The 24,475-nt window shown below is 37.9% G+C and overlaps 3 protein-coding genes across 3 annotated transcripts; 1 reads left to right on the forward strand and 2 right to left on the reverse strand.

Moving 5' to 3' along the window:
- The first annotated feature begins 7,794 nt into the window (after positions 1–7,794).
- LOC121510312 (E3 ubiquitin-protein ligase TRIM35-like) lies at positions 7,795–9,370 on the forward strand. Its single transcript, XM_041788300.1, has one exon. The coding sequence runs from the start codon at positions 7,845–7,847 to the stop codon at positions 9,303–9,305; it is 1,461 nt and encodes a 486-aa protein (XP_041644234.1). The 5' UTR covers positions 7,795–7,844; the 3' UTR covers positions 9,306–9,370.
- Positions 9,371–12,226: 2,856 nt separating this feature from the next.
- On the reverse strand, positions 12,227–18,327 carry LOC121509729 (UDP-glucuronosyltransferase 2A2-like). The gene is made up of 2 exons (XM_041787365.1): positions 18,259–18,327; positions 12,227–15,039 (listed from the first exon to the last, which is right to left on the reverse strand). The coding sequence occupies exon 2, from the start codon at positions 15,021–15,023 to the stop codon at positions 13,428–13,430; it is 1,596 nt and encodes a 531-aa protein (XP_041643299.1). The 5' UTR covers positions 15,024–15,039; positions 18,259–18,327; the 3' UTR covers positions 12,227–13,427.
- Positions 18,328–21,481: 3,154 nt separating this feature from the next.
- On the reverse strand, positions 21,482–23,702 carry LOC121509583 (UDP-glucuronosyltransferase 2A2-like). The gene is made up of 2 exons (XM_041787046.1): positions 23,668–23,702; positions 21,482–23,078 (listed from the first exon to the last, which is right to left on the reverse strand). The coding sequence occupies exons 1-2, from the start codon at positions 23,700–23,702 to the stop codon at positions 21,482–21,484; spliced, it is 1,632 nt and encodes a 543-aa protein (XP_041642980.1).
- Between the last annotated feature and the right edge of the window lie 773 nt (positions 23,703–24,475).

Consider the following 24,475-nt stretch of genomic DNA (forward strand, 5'->3'; position numbering starts at 1 on the left):
GTGTATTCAAACTGTTTCTCAACCATCCTATACACATCAATGCATTTGTGTCTGAAGATTCATTGACTATGTCAAATTAATATTCAGATCATATGTAAGCATACTTTCTAAGACTGCACCATACTGATTCTGTACATACAGTGCTTAACAAATTTATTAGACTACCTGTCTCAGACCATCCAACATCATGAAGTGCTTTAATACAGACTCTTTCATTTTCAGTGAGCTCTCCATGTTTTACCTTTTTGAACAGGAATGAGGGATTTCAAACTGAACTCAGCTTTTTAAACCTGTATTTGAGCCGGCTTCTCTGAGAAGTCAGAAATTAATCAAGCATAACATTCAAGCACTAAAACGCATTTTTCTGTTCAGGAATGCCAGTAAATAACTATAATTTGACATATTAATCAAGAAATATTAATGCGCTTTAATATTTTTGCAGTTTTTTTGTAAATCAGTAAATTTGAAGATTCATGGATAACAGTAATAATTATATTTTTGCATTAAAAATATCATTTCAGTTAAAGAGCTTCTACATATTGGTGTATGAACCATTGCAGAAACATAAAAAATGATTTTGGTTTTACCAGTTTTTACCAATTCTGTTAATTTAGGGCAGCTGTGGCATAAACCTTACTTTGGGGGGTGGTCTAATAAATTTGTTAAGCACTGTACATCCTTGTTATGTGCAAACAGGCTGTCCTAAAATGTTTAGGACCCTGAAAAGCCCAGTGAATTAGCACTACCCATATGTAGTTTGTCAATATCAGTGCATGTGTGTAGGATCAGAAGCAAGTGGGAGCTGAAAAATAGATCATAATCATAATTGTTGGTTTTAAATGTTCCCTAGAAATGTGTGTCATTTCTTGTCCACTTTTTTTTCTGGCATCCTGACTTCTGTGCAGGCAGGCTCATTCTGCTTTTAGAAAATGGCTTTACATTTTGAAACAGGCTAAATTTAATGAAAGCAACAATTGGTTGTTTGCAGATGACAACTTGCTAGGGCTGGGCAATTAATTGCAAATTAGATTAAAGGTCACATATTGTGCAAATGACACTTTTTCAGGCTTTTCTAACAAAAATATGTGGCCCTGGCCTGACGATAATAAGGAGAGGGCTGAAACAGGGGGTTTTTTTAGACATGAAAAAATCTAATACTGGAGAGTTTTTTCAGAAACAAACTTCACAAGCATGTTTTGGGGACCTCTGAGACCAATATAAACTTGTCTTAAAGGGGTTAAAGTATGAGACCTTTAAATAGCAATATGGCATTGTCTGCGGTTTTCAAATTGCAGACAATGCCAGTTTGATACAATTTTTTTGTCTTTTTATGCTCTACACTTTCTGCAGACATTCAAGTATATTATTTTATTTTTTATTTTCTAAAAAGATACTTTTTTTTGTTCATGTGTATGTATATGTTCTTCTTTATCAAAATGAAAATAATGTGAAAAATGATCATCCCCTTCAAAAAAGCAATTGATATCAAATTTGCTATGAGCCAAAATTGCAATAAGATATAAGATATTTTTTCTAAATCATCTATCCCTAGTTTTACTGTGCATTTTTACTTTGCATTTGTTTGTTGAAGAACAGATATCAGAACAGTGGGGGGGGCTTATATGTTGCCCCACACATGGGGGGCTGGCTTCAAGAAGCTTCCAGACAGCAGGGGGCGTGGTCGACCTGACAATGTGTACAGGACAACTAAACCTGCATAAGATCAGCTAATAAGACATGTCAGCAAATTCACCAGACTCTCTTGAGGACGCCCATTTAGAGCTTTAAAGTACTAACTGTCCTACTGATTCCTTACCGTTTTTCTTCACTTTCTGCCCCCCATCTGAAATTCATTTATCAGCGGGATCACATGACTGCACACAACCTAAAAAAATCAGCGTTTTTATTGCTTCAATAAGATGGTTATTATTTGGTTTAGAAATTAAATATTGTCATCATAGCTTAGTTTAGTTGGACCATCTTTGTTGACTTCCATGGGCCCTGTATGTGACCCACCTGATGATGGGTGACCTTGTATGCAGACTCGGATAGATGCCAACCTTAAGGTGATCTTTCATGCCAGTATAGTGTTGGGAAATGACCCCAGCAGCAAAATGTTCACATTCACACAAAATTCTATGGATGCTTAATTACACACCTTCCTTTGATTTTGCATGCCTTTCACGCTTTCAAGACAAATTTCCCAAAGTTTTTGAGGCAACCTATCAGAGGAGAGACCTCAACCTGTAATTCTGAAGCCCAGAGGCTGTGATGTATTTGTATGTATTTTGATCTAATGTCACTCATTCTAAACAAACCAAATTATTTTTATAAATACAAACAAGTTCCTCCAAAGCTGGAAGCATAACTCATTCACATTTACATTTGTGTGCAAAAACTTTGCCAACTTATACAATTTTATACCAAGCTTCACAGCCTGGAGAAAAATAATGACAACCAGCCTCACTTTCCTTCTGAAACTTCGTCCCCCTCACATCAACATAAATCACCCTTCCACACAGCCTGTCCACCCCTGGCCTCCTTCTGATTCTGCAGGAGCATCAGGGCCAAGATGGCGGCTAATGATGCATAGCTCGCCAGGGGACTGAGGCGAGGCCATTTCATCCAGGGGAAGGACTGGTCTGTGATGCTAATGTTTCCAGGGCAGCTGGGGACACAAACACAGCTGTACAGAGGAGCTGTCTATTCCCGCCGTGCCTCAAGACGTTCAGCCATGATGGCTAAAGTGTCCCTCGCAAAAAGTAAAATGTGTTGGTGTGAAAGAGGAAGAACATCAGAGGGGACGACAGATCTGCTCAGTCTCCAGTGGGCTTAATGATGATGAGAGGAGGATATGAAGATTAACAGCAAGCCCTGAGGAGAGTGTGCATTATTGTGTGTTTGTATGAGTGCAGGTGGGTTGCATAAAACTACTCCCAATGCACATCACATATTTAGTAATGTCTCCTCTGCAAATGTTTCAGTAGAGTTTGGTTATGTATCATTTAAAGCTCACGGAAGAGTTAAGGAGAAGTTTTAACAAGAATCACAATCACAAGAAGCAGAGGCTGTCTTTATGTGTGTATGAACAGACTTGTTCTGCACATGAGAGTCCTGAGAGGGTGACATCCTCCGTCTCCATGGTGAAACAAACCAGGTTCCTTCCTTGAGGAATCATTGGGTAGCGTGTGTGTGTTTTTTGTGTGTTTATTTATGTGTTTGCATATGACAGGCAGAAGCAGGTTTCTTTTGTAGATCAGCATTTTCAGCCAGGCAAATAAGAGTCTTTCCCTGCTGTCTTACACACTTTGCTTTAAACATCTGTCTACATAGCTGTAAACCTGCTGTATTATGATAAATCACACACTAAAAACACAATGAGCATATACACACAACATTATTTCTAAATGGGGATGTAACAAACTCTGCTGATTTGTTAGGATGAAAAAATGATTTTGTTCTTCATTAGATATTCCTCCATGGTGCCATACATGATTATATTCAGCTTGTGTGGGTGTATCTGAGCGTGTGCTGTAGTTTGCCATTGTCGTACAGTATTGGTTTTTATAGTGTATTTAGTTTCTTAGCTAGATCTAAGAGCGTGTTTCACCAGTGGCCTGAGTTTACGTGTCCCAGGGCTTCTTCTTCCTCCTCTTTAGAAAATTATAGGAAAAAAAAACATCTGAATCAAAGCCTGATGAATAATTCAACCATATTTTAAAGGAATAAATGACAATCCTCTGTGAACATGGCCTGGTAATCCCTGAAGATTCTTCTTTTTTTGTCTTTTTTCTGCTTTTGTTGCTGTGTTTCTTCCATTCTTTTACTACAGCTCACTACATTGTCAGTGCTGGAGGGCTCTTTCTTTTTAGGGGATATGAACATTTTTAACTCACTGACTGAAGAAAACAATGCAGTTTTAACTGTTTTCTTATTTATCTTCATCACAAAGTCTGCATATTAGTGTGGAATGTTACTATTTTTAATCTTACCAGAGATAGCAAGATAACAAGATGAATGTTTGGTAGTGCTATTTATGCAGTCCTTTATTCAAAATTACATATTTTTATTCAGTTGACATTATTTTTAGGAATCAGTTTCACTAACATTGAAGAGGGTTTTTGCCTCTTTTTGTAAAAAAAGGCCTAAGTGAAAGAAAAGTGAGGCGACGGTTCACTGGGAGGTCTGGGGGTCTTCTACAGAAAAGAGAGAGGACCTGGTTCTTGTCTCTTTTGCGTAATGGTTTCTGGAATTGGAACATAAGATACTGAAAGAACAAGTGGTCATCTGTAGTAACAAACTTCTGACCCTCAGTGATGGGCTCTGTAAAGGTGCACAGTAAAAGAGACTGAATCAGACTGTAAAGTTGGTTAAAATTTACATCATGTAAAGCAGTGCTGCATTTACTGTAGGGAAATTAAACTGAAATCAGAACAACAAGCACTGTGCACCAGCAGAAACATACATGAAAGGGTGCCCCCTTAAGGCAGAACATAAGGACAACACTAGTGGGAAAAAATCAGTATTTCTACTTGAGTTGAAAATGTTTTGCTCTTATGTCCCACCATAAGAGAATAAAGAAAAATCATCTGTATAATTTGTTCAGTTTTTATATATTAGATGTAATTGTTCTGTTATGACTTCAATATGAAGTATTTTTCAGCTTTTTCCTTCATCACTCTTCCTGATTCATTTTTTTCCAATTATTTATAGATTTCTTTTTTTGTACAAACATTTTTTGTTCAACTATTTCTGCACTTGATATTATATACATCATGTTTCTTCAGCTCCTTGAGCATCAGTTTTATCAGCTGCTCTGTTTGATATGATTGTTTTATTAATTCATGATCATTTTATTCATTCCTTGCATATGCATGCATGCTTTGCACTCACCTGCTCTGCATATTGTAATGTTGTGTGCACTTGTGATTGTTGTTTTGTCTTCAAGTGTGACTGATACTTCTGTGTGCACATGTGAGGCATACACGTGTCTATGTATCACTATTTGTTGTATCTTCTCGTTGTCTCGGTCTACTTCAGATGGCAGGAACAGTCTGAGTGATTGAGATTACTTTTAAAGTTTGCTATATCTCTTTTCTTTTCATTTAATATATCCTGTGTAAGCAACACGCACATTTGGAAAGTACTTCTTGCATCTAGAATAGTACTTTATATTGTGCACATAACACAATGCATCTTATTCAGCAAACTCCATGTTTGCATATTGTAAGTTTTTTTTATAAAGGAAATGCAGATTTTAAGTTAGCAGTTTTTCTAACTCCAATATGTTTAGGTATTTTTCACCCATTTTTAAAACCAGTTCTGTCCCTTTAAATTAAACAATAAAAATGGTAGAAATGACTCTGAATCCCATGGTTTGATAGTCATTTTAAGCATTGCACAAAAAGAAGGGAATTTGTGTTTGGTGATTATTTCTTTGTTGTAACAATGCCTCTTTGCAATGATTCTTATACCATCCGGTTAATTTCCCTTTTAAAAGGTGCCACATTTGTAAGGAACATGCATTTGCAGGATGAGCAGCAGAGATGAGTATGTGTGAGTATGGAAACTTTTCCAAATTGACTATGCCAATGCCAAACCACTTATTTTGCTGCTGCTATTGTCCTGTGTTGAGCTCCTGGAACTCCAGGTGCTGACAATCAGGCATCAGGAATAAGCTGTTTGGCTTTGACACAGAAGATTTGGCAAACTTTTCATGGGTGCAACCCACATACTCAGCTCTGATGCTCATCCCACATATGCATGTTCCTTACAAATGTGGCACTTTTTTAAAAGGGAAATAAACAGGATTTCCAAAAGCATTAGATTTAGAGATAAAGAGGAGGATGAAGAAGCTTGACGAGCTTCCATATCATGAGCCAAAAATAATCTTTTGCTGTTGTGCTTCACTCTATAGGCAGTCAGCTGTTAGCAAGCTAAATCTTAGTGTTTCTGTTTTTGCTGTAAACTAACAATACATCTATTTATCTTCATTCTTAATGTTTTGACTGTTATTCTTATGATGCACGTTTTCTTATGTATTACAATTCTTTCACCTGGAAACTTGAAACTTGTTTTCTTACAATAATGTTATTTCCAATAGTTTATGGCTTCAAAACCCCCATGAGAATGTCTCTCCAACTCATATCCTTTCATTATAACCCTGCACCACTGGTGCTCTGAAGCCAGGGGCAGCTCAGGTATGCTAGACGTGTATGCACATACCTGGGTGCCACAGAGAGCCAAAGGCCCCTGCTCCTCATCTATAATGCAGCACATGGGGCAAGAGAGGTTCCAATAAAATATTCATTCGTCCATCTTCCTCTTTTTTTTTTCTATTGTTCTAGCCCTCTTCAGCCAGCCTGGAACACACTGAAAACACTCTCAGTGACTGTTCTTATCAGCCACAGAAGCAGACCTTCTGTGCAGAAGCTCTGCTTGTGAATTCAGTTATTCAGACTTCCTTGGGTAGGGTTGGGGTTAAGTATTACATGGAGAGAGAGCACTATTTCAGGTCAAATGCAGAGCAAGGACATCGTAACTGAGTAAATGCTGTCTGGTTCTGTAGTACGTGTACGCATTCAGAGCAATTAATCCTTCCTGGTAGTAAGTGTGCTAAACTGCATGCTTACAGTAACTCTTACATGCCGTTCATATTTTACACCCTCACAGTATGGTTAATCAAGAATTCCCTCTTAATAAGTGTTTATACAAAATTCAAATTACAGATCTATTCAGAATATCTGGCTGCAGAGTGTATTTTCAAAAGTTTTACTCCACTTGTTTTAGGTGGAGAGAAGTATAGACTATTATAAAGAATCTGCTTTACATAAGACATAAAAGCCATAATGATTCAAACCTATTTTATTGAATTAAAAAATGACATGAACATTGTGGAACTGCTGGAAATTATGATAAAACCATGTTTAACCACTGTCCTCACTAGGACACTCAGGCCTAGTAAAGTGTTTTAAAGCTGAATTAAAAACTACTGTGCTATGCTGAAGTGCAGAGTGAAAAAGTAATTAAACTTTTAGCAGCAAATATTCAACATGAAAGCTTAAAGGGGACTTATTTTACCCTTTTGAGATAAGTTTATATTGGTCTCAGAGGTCCCCAAAGCATGCCTGTGAAGTCTGTTGCTGACTTGAGGGGATTGTGGACAGGCAGGGGTACATAGCCTGAAAAAGTGATTTTTGCATACTCAGATAACTCAGATATGTTTACTGTAAAAACGCATTCCTGATGTATACCATCTGTGCTGGTCTGTTAGTGAATATTTACTGTAGGAGGTAACAAGGAAGTTTCCAAACCCATTAAACTTCTATTCAAAGATAAAGTTCCTGGTTATCAGCCACAAAGGAGCATATGCAAGCAAAGGTTTTACAAACTCTTTGCTTATGTGGACATGGGACGATCTCAGATAGTTGCTTGAAGGGATGGTCCTTTGCAAAAGCTTTTTTCATGTTTTATCCAAAAAGACTTTCTGATATACATTGAAATTGATTGACAGCAAAAACAAGAGAACATTTGACATAACAGATCTCTGTTTGTCAGTGGTGCTTTTTCAGACAAGTTTTCTCACACAGTTGAGGTCATCACACAGGATAAAAGATGAGCTTAAACTGGTTTTGGACTGGAATTTGACCTTGAAATGGGATCTCATAAATTTTACTGCTCCATCTGTTTGACATAAAGTAAGTTGACTGTGTTTAATGATTAACCAGTGAAAGAGGATGTTAGAATCAAAAGTTGCCTCAGGCATTATTGAATGGATTCACGTCGCAGGTCGAGTGTCTGATGAGCCTGATGAGTGTTTAAGAAAAGCTTTAGAAAAACTGAAAATGGCGGGGAAAATGGATCTTTTCAAACATTTTCTGAACTGCCGCTTGTGTTTGGAGACTTTCACAGATCCTGTGTCTCTGACCTGCAACCACAGCTTCTGCTCAAGCTGCCTACAAAACTTTTGGAAACAGGCTGGCGACCAGAAATGTCCAGTCTGTCAAAGGAGATCCTCAAAAGGTTACCCAGGCGTGAACTTTCCACTCAAGGAACTGGCCGACTTTTTTGCTGCAAGTCAGGCTAAGAGCTCATGTGAGCCACAAAAAAAGAAGAAGAAAGAGGAGATTGTGTGTGATCAACATCCAGAGGTCTCTTATTGGTTCTGTGAGGATGAAAACAGAACTGTGTGTCCTATTTGTGAGTTTTCTTTCCACCAGACTCACAAAGTGACTCCTGTAGAACAAGCAACCCATGACCTGAAGGAGCAGCTGAAGTCTGACTTAAAGTGTCTACGGGAAAAGAGTACCAAATACAAACAAGTGGAGGAAACGTACAATAAAGTGCTTGAACACTCCAAGAAGCAGCTGTTGGCCACAGAGAGTCAGATCAAAGCAGAATTCATCAAGCTCCATCAGTTCCTGAAAGAGGAAGAGGAGTCCAGACTGGTAGCTGTGAGGGAGGAAGAGGAACAGAAGAGGAAGATCATCAGCAAAGATATTAAGAAGATTCAGCAGCAGATCTCCTCTCTGTCACAAAGTATCAGTGCTGTTGAAGAGGAGCTGAAGAAACACAACGTGTCCTTCCTCAGCAGTTATAAAGCCACTCAGACCACAGCCAGAGAAAAGTGTTCAATGTCAGATCCAAAGCTGGTCCCAGGAGCACTGATAGATGTGGCTAAACATGTGGGCAACCTGTCCGTAAAAGTGTGGGAGAAGGTAAAGGACAAGCTCCACTTTAGTCCAGTCATTCTGGACCCAAACACTGTGAACCCCTGTCTTCACCTGTCTGATGATCTGACCATCTTGAAACCAGGAAACACACAGCAGCCTCCGAATAATCCAGAGAGATTCTCTACGTATTCTGTCGCTCTGGGTTCTGAGGGCTTCAGCTCAGGGAGACACAGCTGGGAGGTGGAAGTGGGAGACAATGATGTCTGGTTTTTGGGTTTGGCTCAAGAGTCGGTGGATAGGAGGGGAGAGATATCTGCAACCCCTGAGTATGGAATCTGGTGTTTGAAGCATCACACTGGAAAATACACAAATGGTCTTAATCACATCGTCACAGAGAAGAAGAATCTGCAGAAAATCAGAGTCAAGCTGGACTATGAAAAGGGGGAGGTTTCCTTTTACGACCCTGAAGACAATTCACACATATACACTCACAAAGCCACTTTCACTGGGAAGGTTTTCCCTTACTTTGGTATTGCAAAGCCTGGTGATGCAAAAACCACTGATGTCAAAATCTGCACGTCTTCTTATTACAATTTTTTAAAATCTCAAACCACTGTTAAATTTGCCGACTAAAACTACGGCTAAAATTGTTCGTCAGAAGCCTCTTTCTTCACTGGACTAAGCTGGACTGAGACTAACCACAGATAGATCTGTGATGACTAAAACTGATTAAAAGTAAATAAAGTTTTCATCAAGTTGACTAAAACTAGACTTAAATGTAATTTAGTTTTCATCAGACATTATAATTCCATTATATTTCTCCACTGTGGGTAAATCTATCAAAAAACAATACATCTGTAGCTATTTTGGTACCAGATTTAGGCAAGAAAGTAAAAGCTTGGGCTTAAAGTAAAATATGATATATAAAATATAATATATGTGTGACTAAAATATGAGGACTTTTTATGGACTAAAACTAGAGTAAAAAAGTTTTTGTAGTGTTCCTCGACTAAAACTAGACTAAACTAAAATGTGGGTATGAATGACTAAAATGTGACTAAAACTAAAAGACACTATCAAAGACTAAGACTGAGACTAAAAATGAAAATAGCTGACAAAATTGACACTTCGTCAAACACTCTAGAGTTTCAGTGTTTCACACAGATTGCGACTTAAGCTAGGCAGTAGAGATGACTAACCCACTCTGCCATTCTGTACATTTAATTTTTAGTTTCTGCTCTTTTGATGTTTTTCATTATCATCAGTACATTTTAAAATCATGTTCAATCACATCTTTTGAAAATGTTCACTCATTGTTCTGTGATTATAGTAGGTGAGCTGCAGGTGTAAAAGCTTGTTGATGAGTAAGCATTTTACAGCCATCATTCTTGAGTGCAGAGTACAGGAGGATATGAGGTGCAAAAAGCTGCAGAATGGCATATGAAGCTTCATAATTAACATGAGATTTCACACTGGAGCATTTCAAGGAAGGACATGCTAGTGGATGTCTCAGACATATGCAGATGGTGATTACACACACATATATATGTATATTAAAAAAAAAATCTCTACAAATATACTTGTGTTGCCAACCCATATTTACATTGTCCTTTTTTAATCAGTGGTAACTGTTACAATTAATCGATCTACTCTGTAGGTTTCTTGCTTTCATGTTAAATGTAAAGGATCATAACTTGTTATTAATAATACCCTGGCTAATGCCAGCTGAGGCAATGTGTTGATGTTGCTTTTAAAGAAATGACCTAAATGATCATTTTTGAATATTTTTGTCCATAAGGTCTTTCATTGTATAATCGAACTGCTGTTTTTGCCTTTTTGCCTTTTTTTAAGCTAAGAAAGCTTTAAAGCTCAACAATTGTTGATAACAGTCACCTCTCTGAGCTTCCTGCATCTTGTTTTATGTTTTTGTTGTGTGTGATTTTATTATCCCTTATGGGACCATGCAGCCACAAACTCAACTTTATACCATCGTTTTAAATTACATTACAGCTCTTTTGGTCCATTGACCCTTGTTTCAGAGTGAATGTAAAATTGTATCACATAAGCAACTGTACCACTTTTCAATTGTAGCATGTGATATGAAACTGCTTGTATACTTTTATTGTTTGATGAAAATGACTTGTCTAAATGATGGGTCATTGCACTGCTGGATCAGGGGCCAGTCAACAGGTTTTACTGGTATATGACTGGGTTAATGAAGATGGTAATTTGATGTATGATTTACGCACATCTGTATATTATTAAAGTTTATTATGATTTTGGTCTGAACATTTCTGTTGATTAACTCTCTTGTACTTCTTATTTGTCTGACATCAGTGTTTCTCAACTGATAGGACGTCAGGACCACCTTAAAGGTCACATATATGCAAAATACTCTTTCAGGTTTTTCTAACAAAAATATGTGCTCCTGGCCTGTCCTCAAACGCCCCAAGAATCAGAAAAATCCATCCCTCCTCCCCTCTCTTTTTCCACCTTTCAGAAAATGTGTGCTACAACAAGCCGTTCTCAGATTTTACCCTCATGATGTCAGGTGGGAGTTAGACAAACTTACTCATAAGTTCATTCAGCTGGCAGCTTAGAGAAGGATCAGAAGAGCCACATCCATTAAGCTACAACCATTTCCTGAGAGGGGCGTGGTCAGGGGCAGAGTCAGAAAGCTCATTAACATTTAAAGCCACAGACACAGAGACAGCTCATTCTGAGCAGGGCAGGCATGTTTTGGGGATCTCTGAGACCAATATAAACTTGTTTTAAAGGGGTGAAATATGTGACCTTTAAGAAAAATCCCAGCCAGATTTTTGAAAATGTTCAACCAGTCAGATTTATTTATTAATTATTTCTTGAGGAATTTCCTTGTTAAGTTGTCAGCAAACCAGCTGTGTTAAAAGAAAAGGAGATAAATGAGTAGAAAGCTTGAAACAAATAATGAAATTTACTCACCATCGTAGGAAAACCTATAAAATACAAGTATGAATTTACCCTATGCCCACTTAGAGCATCTGTATTTAGAATTTCTGCCACATTTTTTTCCTGGCACAACTATGCGTCCCACTAGAAAGAGCTATGTGACCAACTTCAGGGTCCCAACCCACCAGTTGAAAACTACTGTCTTACATGATTTCAACAATTAGATAACATAAGATCTAGGATTGTATTTAATCACAAGAGTTTGTTATTTTAAGACTCATATGGCCTAAAAACAAAAATGCTGTAATCCCACATTTAAAGTAATTATGCAGATATTCATGTCTGACAGATATTATGTTTTATTTATGTTTTGTTTTCACTAAGGATGTGGTACTGTTAAACAGTTCAGTCATTTCCAGAGAACATTAAATGCTACCACAGTGTATAAGAGTGAAAAATATAGCAATTGCAAGAAAAATAGCCATTTTATTATTTTACAGTTACATTTTAATGATTTCAAACTTTTATACAAAGCAGTTTTCAGTCACAGAATGCTCACAGATGCAAAATGTCATCAAATGATCCAATATACATTATAAACACAGCTCTTTCTGTAATCACCACCAGAGGGAGACAGAGTTAGTATTTTGTCCCCATTTGTTTAGTCACTCATTTCCAGCTTAATAAACAATAACGTCAACAGTTTCTGGTTTCTAATTTTACCATACCCAAACTGTTCTTAACCCCAGGATATCTAAATAGTTCAGAACATTTATTTCTCTGGGGCAGCAGTTTTCAAACATTTGTTGCCAAAGGCACATCAGCCCAAATCCCAAGGCATGCCAAATTCAAAATAGCATCTTTGAAATGAGTTACAGTATGTTTAACTGTTGTTGAGTTGTAGTCATAACATATAGATGCTCACATTCCTTCAGCACACCTGGATTTGCTTGTGCCGTGCCACGTCATTTTAAAACTGATGCTCTAGGGTACTGATCATCAACTGGAGGCCCAGGGTCCACATCAGGTCCCCCACAGCTTCCCATCCGGCCCCTAGAAGCTTGATTAAATTCAGAAAAAGTGCTGAGGAAAAAAATTTTTTTTGCCTGTTTAGGGTATCTTTTCTATCTTTCTTTTAATGATCCTCACAGATTATTAAGTAACTCCAAAAATAAGTGAGATTGAGACATTTTTTCTAAAGATTGTCTTATGCTTCATCAGTTTTACAAAAAAAAATCCAACTATTATCAACAATTAATGGCAAATAGGATGCATGACAAACTTACTTATAAGTTTATTCTTGATTAAAGCAGCAGATTTCTGCGCAAATATCTCAATCGCTCCCTTGTGGCTTGCTGCAGTATAGGGATTTAACTGTGTGAGTAAGGACTGAGTTCACTGCTAAAAAAAACAAGGTACATTTAAAAAAAAATAAATTTATTTAGAAAAAAAGTTTCTTTTATTTAGTTTATTTAGTCCTCATAGTGTCTACATGGACATACGCTGGCCCTGGTACAAATGTAGTTGATGACACCTGCTTTAGGGGTTATTGGTTGTCAGTATTGAAAAGGTTTTTTTTGCTAAAAAGTAATTCTAATAATTGGGAATATGAATCTTTTTCAGCCTACTGATTTTCTGGCAGTGCACCAGTCACATCAGAACTCATCTAGATGAGACTCAAACTCTTGGATAAAAGTGGTCTTATTTCTAGTAATTCCCCATTCACTCCTTTCTCTGCAACCTTCTTTCCTGTGCTGGGGAAATATTTCCCTCCACACTTGATAAAATACGAGGCACAAGTACCCAAGTGGTTGCTGAATGTCTCTATCAGTCAGTTTTTTGTTTTTTTCCACCAAATACTTTAGACCATAACCATTTTACTGTCAGAAGGAAAGTGAGTGACATCATGATGACTAAAACCAGCAGCAGAGCAATGACATCTATGGAGTGATACTGAATCCAGGACATCTTGTAGGACTTTGTCTTCAGGTGGGCAGCTCCCTTGTGTCTCATGACAAACTCGATCCAGAACATGGCTCGGTCCAGAGGCTTCATGGGTTGGTCTCTGTGCAGTCTGGAGAGCTCCTGCATGTTCTTCCTGTAGGACGGCTCATGAAGAACTTCCCTCAGAGCATCCAGGAAGTTTTCCATCGTCAGTGTTCCAATGTCCATTACTTTGGCAGCACCCCTCACTCTTATCCTGAACAGGTTATCATCCTGGTCAAACATCAGGGGAAGGCCCACAATGGGAACTCCATGGTAGATGGCCTCCTGGACTCCATTGGTGCCTCCATGTGCCACAAACAATCTGGTCTTTGGGTGTCCTAAGAGGTCATTTTGGGGCAGCCAGTCCAGCAGCAAGGTGTTGTTGCCCAGGGTGGATGGTCTCTTCCCAGTGTGCCTCCAGATGACCTTCTGGGGTAACTGGGCAAAAGCAGCAGCCACATGTTCGACTACATCATCAGGAAGAGTCCCCACCAAGGTCCCCAAGGTCATGATAATGACTCCGTGCTCTGCAGAGCTCTGGACAAAATCCTCCAGATGTTGAGGAAGAGGCTTTGAGGGCTTACATTGAAACCCACCCATGTAGACGACATTGGGCATAGTGGGACGAGGGAACTCAAAGGTGAAGTCAGTTCTCATCAACCAAATATCTGCTGCCTGAACAAGATCATCATAGTGCACATCAGGACCAAAGTAACGGTGGACAAATGGTTCATAGTAATGCTGTTTTATATTCAACCGGTTACCTAGCACCATTAATGCAAATAAAGCATTTTTCACCCTTTCCCAAAATGTCATCTTATCTGTCAGTTCAGAGCCTGCTACAGGGACGTACGAGAGAGGTGAGGGGGCAACCGTGTGATGTCCATCTTCCATTATCGTCCACCGTACATTGAAGACCAAAGGCAGACCCAGTCGATGAGCCAGGAGAACCCCTCCACCGAAGCAGGGGTCCGTCAGGACAACATCATAGTTGGCCTCTTGTAAGAGCTTCATAAGCTTGTCATCTTCAAATATCTCTTGCACACATTCAATCACAGTTTGGTGAGCATTTCCTATCATTGTCATGAATTCCATGCTACCTTTAGAAAATGCTTTTAATTTTTCAAAAAAGGAAGAGCTCCACCCACGTCGAAGCTGCAACCACTGTGAAGCAAAACGAGTAAAGTACTCGTCACCAAATCCAGCGACTGATTTGAGGTTAATTAACTGGTAGTGGTCAGTCTCTTCTCCAAAGATAAAGCTGTTTTGGGGCCTGATCACTGTGATGTTGTGTCCCCTGGAAGAGAGCTCCTCAATTAGGATCTTCATGTTCACCCAGTGACTTCCCTCCACAGGGAGAACAAGGACTTTTCCTCCATCAGCACCACAAATACAGCAGAGCAAAGCAGCCAATGGGACCAGTCTGAAAGACATCATTCCTTAATCTGGAGCCCTGAACCACAGAAAAAGTACAATAGATGACATCAAATTTAACACAATCATTATCTATATTACAGGTTTAATATTTGTAAGGTTTTGATTTCTTTTCTGTCGTTATTCTGACATTCATTTTAAAAGTGTTGTTATCCAAAAGAGTTTACAGTTAATTGTAAATGAAAGATTTAAGAAACAAGATATTTTAGGAAGCTGGATTCCCTGTTTTTTAAGTTGCTGTTGAAAACAGAGAGAGCAGTGTATCTTCCAGTTGCGTTCCTGTCACTTTAAGTCAATCTTAACCAAACCTGTCCTCCTGTTTTGTGTTGGCTCACAGAGTGGTGGGGCAAAAGGCTGAAAAATGACCACATTTTTTCCCCCCTGAATAAAACCCAAGGGTTTTTTTTTGTAACACAGGCTGTATGAGGGGCTGTTACTCTCCCTTTCAGTCTTGACTGTGTGCTATGAAGATCAGGAATGAAATATTTTCTGCATCCCACACTCATCGCTTTTTCTCTGATGAGCCTAATCTACTTCACTTAATACCAGGAGGAAATACTGCAGCATAGGGAGGGCAAGTGGCAGCCCAGGGAGCCCTGGACCTCACTCAATGCAGCCCAAAAAGTCCAATTTAAATACTAATACATTATAAACATGAATAAAACCTGAAAAATAGAATCATTTATCTCATAATCTTTGATTCTGGTATATGGTATACTGGTACTGGTTATGACTGGTACATATTTAGATCTTTGCAATAAATTCGTAGACATAACTGGTTGTGATTATTTCTTTTAAACTGTTTATATCCATCATTGAATATATTTGTGAAAAAAATGAATATGCAAAAAAATATCACCGGTGTCAGACAAAAACCATGTATCTCCATTTTTCTTTTTTTCATCTTTTTTTCATAAATCTTTCAGTGGGTTTTAATCAATTTCTAAAGCAATAAAACATGTCAACAAGGCACTGACTAAGCCCATGTAAGGCTAAATTATTTGAAAATACAGCATTTTTTTTTTCTTTCATTCACTGAAAAGTGGGGATTTTGGAGATACAAGGTTTTGGCCCAGCGTCAGCAATATTTTTATAACCAGTAATTCATATGTTCAGTTGCCCTTGATTTTAATCCTGTAAAGTCTGATATCTCAAATAATAGCCAGAACATTGCCTTTTTTTTTTTTTTTTTGGAACTGAGATGTTTAATCAACCTACTAACAAAATAAGATAAAATTTTAAAAAGGCCATAAAATGTCACATTTTTTATATCATTTATCAGATTATAAACAAATTGTTTATCAGGAAATTATTGATCCCACTGAACAGAGGCCTCACAAAATAACCTATCAAATATGACACCACAGGCTTTAAAGGGTTAAAAACACAAAGATCAGTATAATAAATGATCATGAATGCTTTCTTTCATTAAATTATCTGTAATCACAGTGATTAAATCAAGAATATCATACAGTCTGTAACAGTTTGGCCCTTCATCATTCAGAATTAAATCAATGTGGCCCTCTTGGTAACCAAAGTTGTCCATCCCTGTCCTATTTGATGGTTCAATTTAAAGCACACAAAAACGACAAAAAAATGTAGTCACTGCAAAAGCATGAGCTTTGTGCTGAATAAACACTTTGAATTTTTACCTTTTCCCATTTAACTCTTCATATTCACGCCGTAACTTTGTGCAAGCGTGTCTTTCGTAGTAAAGTTGCTGTCAAAATTTACAGCAGAGTTCTTCTGCCCTCTTACGAAATTGAGTCTATTTTATCAAAACAGGAAGTACAGCAACTTCAGGTCAAGTCAGTGCAAAAGTAGGCCTACAATATAAAGTTAAGCAACAACCCATTCACTGAGGAAATCCTATGGCATGTTACAAAAGGTGGAAAAAGTACAAGACTACCAGTTACTTTGGTAAGAATTTACTTCAGCAGAAGTAAAAGTAAATCTACTCAAGTACAAGTCAAAAGTATTTCATTTAATGTTTACTCAAGGTACTGGGTTGCTACTTTTTTATACTTAAGAGGCTTGGGCAGTGTTGTATGATATATTCTTAATGTGCAATAATAACAAGAGAATATGAATCACCTACCAGGTTGGTTATTATAAGGTGTGACTTAACCATAAGTGAAATGCAACAGCTGTTTTGGGATGAAATGTGGAATTATTCTCTCTTTGTGCTACTGACCATCATGTGTTGTGAAAGTCAAACTACTGGTCTGTTTCATGATGCTGCCAGAAACCTCGGAACTTCTTGCTTCACCCTTTTGAGTTTATAGTTTTTTTTCCCTCAGTACTTGATCCTTTTAAGTACAAAACTACCCCCAAAACATACTGAAGTAAAAGTAAAATTACTGATTGATAAAACAAAGCTACTCAAAAACGTCAAAGTGCGCACTTAATTACAGTATTATCTATGACTTAATGTAGTTAGTTTCTTCCTACCCCTGCTCATTACTTGCATACTAACATAGAGCCATAACCTCATATCTCCAAAATCAATGACTCTTCAGGGACTGAAAAAAGTGCTGTATTTTTCAATTAATTTATCACTGAATGGTCATTTTCAGCATGTTTTGGGCACTATTTAAGCTTCAGAATTTCTTAAAACCCATTGACAGATGTAAAGGATGACTAATAACACCGATCTGTAAAAATACATAAAGAAATCATGGAAAATGGAGATACAATGTTTTTGCCCAACACCAGCAATAGATTGTACACTCCTTTTTTTTTTTACACTAATTTAACTGCCTTTTCTCACCATTACTTTTTCTGAAGTATTTTCTTAGATTAAATATTAAATCGATAATTCCACCATGAAAACATGTTTGATAGTGTTGAAGTACCTCTCTAAAAGCATGTGAACTCATTTGTAAGTCACAACAGTAAAAGGTTTTATTTTGATTTTAATTACAAAAATAGTTTTTTTTTTTTTTTTTTAATTAAGAAGTCAGTCAGGATAAAAGCTTTAAAAATAAGTCCCATTGCTTCTGGCAGTAAAACTTTGACCTTTAACTTAAACTATGATACTTGGTACGATTAATAAGATAACTCTTGATTAAACACAATCCACCGATCTGCACATGCTCAATGAAATTTTATGTCATTTTTTGCAGGGAGATACAGCTGCACATGAAACGAGCCCTACAGTCTGACTGAATCATTAATACTTATAACAAGCTAAGATTGCAGCTTATTCATATTCATAGTAATATTACATGGTACTTACAGTGAAATACATTTGTCCCAGAGCCGGTGAAAGGTATGCAGTTGCTATTGTGTGGCTGACAGCTTACGCTGAGTGTTGCACAATGCGCTGGTGGTTAAGGGTAAAGTTCAAACAGTGATATTTTTTTCCCTTACCAGCTGAGACCTTGACATCCTCTAGAACTTACTCTTATGTGACTATTTTAATGATCTAGAAACATATGTCATTGGAGACATGCAGTCATGACAGAGAGGTAGAAGCAGTAGAGCTTCAGATAACATATCAGACTCAGAAACAGTCTCAAGGTTGTAGAAACTGTCTTTACTCATTTAAGTTCCATAAGATGGAAAAACAGTTAAATTAGGGCAATCACTGGTGGGAAGAAAAATGAAGGTGGAAGTTCTAGCAATGGATTTCAAATCACTAATATTTTCTTGATCCTCTGTTAAGTGGAAACAGCTCTGGTCTCACCCTCTTAAGGATGGTTTCAAAGCTCTTACTACTTCTCAGGACTGATCAGAGAGGAAGGTGAGGGTTACAGAAGTGCAGATTTCACAGTGCCCACATTAGCTACAGTATGACTCGTTAGTTGGACCAGCCAGAAGCTTACACTGAGATAAAACTTTGAAGTAGATGGTGAAGTAGATGCTTTACAGTCCAAAATAGAACAAATGTCTGTTGTTAATGAGTCAGCACATGATAAGATGGGATTAAAACATGTTTGGCATTTGTATTACAATACATTTTGATCATAATATTCAGAACATGAATATAATCAACACATTTGAGTTTTATATTTAATTTCTTATCTTATTCACAATGAACGAAAAAGGGGATTTTGGTTCTTAAATCAAAAGGATCATTAAAATATTGTCATTATTGTTACAGATCTATATTTTCAAGTAGTTATTGTTTCAAATTTTTAATGTGAAGAGAATTAAAGTATATGAGATGGAGTTTGTCTTTGAGCAAGAACCGCTTTTACATTTATTGTTGTAACAGTGAAGTTTCATAAGAGGCTAGTCATTACTGAGTGTCAGGTTGGTGAATGAGTGTTGGTGAATTTCTATTTATCATAGAGTTAACAGCAGCACTGGAATCAGCAGCAAAGAAAAAGTGGGTGGGACAATTTAATGGGGGGCTTCCCATGAAAATTTTTAACAGTAGGTGCCATTTTCTCCAATTTGACTGAATTTGAACAAGTTTTGCATTTGCTTAAATAAGAGACACAATTTGATGATGATTATTATTATCATAATTGTCAGCTGACAGAAATTTACAGTCTATCATAACTTTCACAATCACGTTGCAAACAGGTCATAAAGTAAGGATTTTATTTTGATTATAAAAAACTGTTGTCAGCTGAAATTGACACATTTATGGATATAATTTACTTTTTCTTCGTAAAAAGCCTTCTGTCTTTATTCCTGGGAATTAAACATGTTGAAGCAGGTGATTGTTGGAGTAAATACCGAGCGGTTTCCTATTGTTAGTCTTTGAGCCTTCGACCTCAGCTCTCCACTATCCTGCTGTTCGCCCTAAGAGTCTGTATTGTTGAGTCTGTATTGCAAAGGCTCCGGGTAGCAGTGAAAACACAACATGAAGTTTCTCTTAAGCAGACGTTCTCTCAGTGAAAAAGTAAAATGGATAAGAGGGTAGCAGTAAAAATACAATGTGGAGTTTCGTTGGTTTAATCACACCGTTTTCTTCAAAGAAAGTGGATTGGATTTGACTAAAAGTGCTCTGAAAACAACACAGGGTGGGCAGGCAAATGTGACCAGGTTATGACTCGGTCAAAGTGAGATGTCCAAATGAGGGATTTCAAAATGTGTGGGTCTTGTCCCACCTGTTTACAATGGGTCAGATGCCAATGATTGGCAGTTATCATGAAACATCATTACAGTATCAGTGTTATTAAATACAGTGTTCACTAAGTGCAGATAAGAAATACCTCAATAGTAAAGTGCAGATAAGAAATGGTGTGTATGGTTTTAAGAAGTACAGTACATGACATAAACAAACTATAAGCTATTCCTCTTATGCAGGTGTGATTGATAAAACACTGATTTTGTCTCCTAAAGCCTATTTCTTTATTCCTTCTCTCCTATACTTTGTTCCCTGAAACCTCTCTGTTTATCTCTGGTGGGGGTACAAAGGCACAGGGGAAGGACACAAGTGATGGATGCAACATAAGACAACTGACACATAGCCAAGGATCTGAAACCAGACAAAGGTGAGAAACAATATAAAACAGAACAAAGTAATGACCAGTGCAAGGTTAAAAAAGTAAGACCTAGGAGGCAGAGCTGAACATGGCAGCAGCCCTTTACAGAACTCAAAAGCCTGTATTGTTACCTCCACCAAGGAGGTTATGTGATCGGGTGAGTTTGTTTGTTTGTTTGTTTGTTTGTTAGCAACATAACTCAAAAAGTTATTTTCATGAAATTTTCAGGAAATGTCAGAAATGGCCTAAGGAAGAACTGATTAGCTTTTGGGAGTGATCCAGATCACCATCTGGGTCCAGGAATATTTTAAAGGATTCTGTACTATTGGGAGATAGGGCTGCACTGTTACCACTTTACACCAGGAGATGGCAGACATGAGTAACTTATCTAACGTTTTGGAGTTTATAGAGTTTGAAAGATGCATGCCCGGTCGAGGAGACAAGTCAGAGCGTAACAGAGAGAAAGACAGTGAATTGTAGCGAGAATACTCACAATGCTGGGAGGAATAGAGGAATATTCACCCTCTGCCATCACACGTAGCTAAGCCAATGCTTTGCCTCACCGTGTCTCCACCCCACCAGGAGGGAGTAATTGGCAAATTAGATTTTGGGAGTGATCCGGATCACCATCTGGATCCAGGAATGTTTTTAAAGGATTCTTCACTATTGGGAGCTAGAGCTAATGGTGGAGGTCTGCACTCTTTGAGTGCTTTTCTAGTTTCAACTGTTTCCTTTGTTAGAGAGTGTGTGCCAAGATACTGTTTTACTTGTATTAGAAAAGAAATACTTGAGCATTTTCAAAAATATACAGCTCAGAAAATCACAGACAACAGAGCAACAACAAAAATAGCTGAAATGAAATAACTAAAAGAAAAGTGGTTTGTAAGTCATCTGAGGTATAGTGTATGTCTTTTAGAATTGAAAAATGGTGAGAAATATTCTCTGTTTATATTCCTTTCTGCTGCTGTTGGAGAAAGACTCCTTCCTGAATTCTGTAACTGGGAAACTTCACATGCTGTATTATTCTCTTTTATCTTTTCTCACACTAAAGATTTTAAACCATAACCATTTTACTGTCAGAAGGAAAGTGAGTGACATCATGATGACTAAAAACAGCAGCAGAGCGATGACATCTATGGAGTGATACTGAATCCAGGACATCTTGTAGGACTTTGTCTTCAGGTGGGCAGCTCCCTTGTGTCTCATGACAAACTCGATCCAGAACATGGCTTGGTCCAGAGGCTTCATGGGTTGGTCTCTGTGCAGTCTGGAGAGCTCCTGCATGTTCTTCCTGTAGGATGGCTCATGAAGCACTTCCCTCAGGGCGTCCAGGAAGTTTTCCATCGTCAGTGTTCCAATGTCCATTACTTTGGCAGCACCCCTCACTCTTATCCTGAACAGGTTATCATCCTGGTCAAACATCAGGGGAAGGCCCACAATGGGAACTCCATGGTAGATGGCCTCCTGGACTCCATTGGTGCCTCCATGTGCCACAAACAATCTGGTCTTTGGGTGTCCTAAGAGGTCATTTTGGGGCAGCCAGTCCAGCAGCAAGGTGTTGTTGCCCAGGGTGGATGGTCTCTTCCCAGTGTGCCTCCAGATGACCTTCTGGGGTAACTGGGCAAAAGCAGCAGCCACACGTTCAGCTATATCATCAGGAAGAGTCCCCACCAAGGTCCCCAAGGTCATGATAATGACTCCGTGCTCTGCAGAGCTCTGGACAAAGTCCTCCAGATGTTGAGGAAGAGGCTTTGATGGCATACATTGAAACCCACCCATGTAGACGACATTGGGCATAGTGGGACGAGGGTACTCAAAGGTGAAGTCAGTTCTCATCAACCAAATATCTGCTGCCTGAACAAGCTGATCATAGTGGACATCAGGACCAAAGTAACGGTGGACAAATGGACCATAGTAACCATCTTTAATTATATGCTGACCATACAGAATTCTTAAGAACATAATAACATTTGCCACCCTTTCCCAAAATGTCATCTTATCTGTCATTTCAGAGCCTGGTGTGGGAACATAAGAGATAGGTGAGGGGGCAATTGTTTGTAATGCATCTTCCAGTATTGTCCATCGTACATTCAAGATCAGAGGTAGACCCAGTCGATGAGCCAGGAGAACCCCTCCCCCTAAGAAAGGGTCTGTCAGAACAACATCATACTTGGCCTCTTGGAAAAGCTGCATCAGGTTCGCATCCTCAAACAATTCTTGCATCTTTTCAACAACAGCTTTGTGAGTGTAAGGTAGCATTGCCAAAAATGTCTCTAAAGCTCTAATGTATGATAAAATAGAAGAGTGGAAATGGCGTCGGTGCTGCAGCACTGTTGCAGAGAAATTAATGAAGTCGTCCAGTATGAACCCAGCAACAACATCAAGGGTGATCGACTGGTAATGATCAGCCTCTGCTTGGATGTATCTAGAGTTTTTTGGTCGGATCACTGTGATGTTGTGACCCCTGGAATAGAGTTCCTGGACAAGGACTTTCATGTTGATCCAATGACTTTCATCCACCGGGAAAACAAGAACTTTCCCTGCATCAGAACTGGGAATGGAACAGAGTAGAGCAGCCAGGATCACCAGTCTGAGCTGCATCATCTTTAGGGTGAAGCTGGAATCACAGAAAAAAAGGCCAGATTGCACAAAATTTTCAAATATAGGCTCATGTTAAATCATTGTTAGGTATACTCATACAATCTTCCTCTAAGAGTTTTGAGGAGTTCTTGTAATGTATTGTTCAATCTGTATATGAACTGATAAGGTAAATTTGAAAAGGTATAGAATTTAGAAAACATTTCCTATAATTGACATTTTTGGCATGTTAACACATTTTAAAAATATTTAATATTTGGATTGAAAAGAAGCAATGTAAAATTACCAATCTTAAAAGGTCTGTCGATCCATACAGATTGATTTACTTGTATGCAAAGTCATCAGCTAACCATCTGACAAATCCTACACATCCCTCTGATCACTTCACCCAAGTTTAAATATTTCTTTTGCAAAAAGACACCACTTAAATGCTTGTTTGTGCTTCTGAGATACTAGCAATGTAAATGACAGAGACTTTAATACTAATCAACTAATATCTTGTTTAAGTGATGATAGTTCATGCTGTACTTACAGTGAAAGTTGCTGGTGCAGGAGAGTTACAGTCTCTGCTGCTTTGTTCTCAGTCACCAGCAGATCTACACTTCTACCGTGTAAATGTCAGCCTTACTACGACGTTCAGCATTTTGTCCAAAGGTCAACTTTCATGTCAACATAAGGGACTTATCTTACTTTCACTGATTTCTAGTTATTTTAGTACTATTGGAAAAAAAAACAAAAAAAAACAAAAGAACAACATATGGAAGCAAGCAACAAGCCCTCACAGGTTAAAACACCCCCAAACAAATCAAATCCACTTATGAATAGGCTGAGAGAGGGGTCGGCTCACAGGGCTTAAGCCCTAAATACTTTCTCTAAAGCCCTGAATTTTTTGGTTGGTAAAAAGGATGTTAATGCTGAGTTTTATGATGGATGAATACAAAAAGAAATAGATGATAATAAACAAATAAAACACATGCAAGGGCGGCTATAGTTAGAGGCCCAGGACAATGACTGACACTAAACCCTTTTTTTCCCAAAAAAAAAAAAAAGTCATGGTAAATGCAAAATATATTTAAGCATTTTTTTTCATAAAGCCAGAAAACTATAGGACATCCCCAGATGTGAAAAATAGACACCTAATTTTAAGCTCTTTTATTCGGTTGTTCATTCTTCTGACACAAATAGTAATCAAAATAATAATAATACATTTTATGTATAAAGCGGTTTTCAAAAACTCAAAGACACTGTGCTGCCTTTCTTGTCCAGGACACCCTTGTAAATGAGGTTATTGATCTCAATGAGGTTTTCCTAGTTAAATAATATTAAATAGATAAATAAAACTGTACAAAAATAATAAAATACATTACACAAAAAAAGCCAAAACAGGACAATATCACAATCAACAGAAACAAACAT

This window comes from Cheilinus undulatus, linkage group 5, assembly GCF_018320785.1.
Source record: "Cheilinus undulatus linkage group 5, ASM1832078v1, whole genome shotgun sequence".
Classification (NCBI taxonomy): Eukaryota; Metazoa; Chordata; class Actinopteri; order Labriformes; family Labridae; genus Cheilinus; species Cheilinus undulatus.

Bases quoted from the DNA above. Each gene is read 5' to 3' on its own strand.
- LOC121510312 (XM_041788300.1), top strand. From the start codon at position 7,845: ATGGCGGGGAAAATGGATCTTTTCAAACATTTTCTGAACTGCCGCTTG.
- LOC121509729 (XM_041787365.1), bottom strand. From the start codon at position 15,023: ATGATGTCTTTCAGACTGGTCCCATTGGCTGCTTTGCTCTGCTGTATT.
- LOC121509583 (XM_041787046.1), bottom strand. From the start codon at position 23,702: ATGCTGAACGTCGTAGTAAGGCTGACATTTACACG. The intron at 23,079-23,667 runs GTAGAAGTGTAG...CTGTGATTCCAG, and splicing joins GTAAGGCTGACATTTACACG to CTTCACCCTAAAGATGATGC.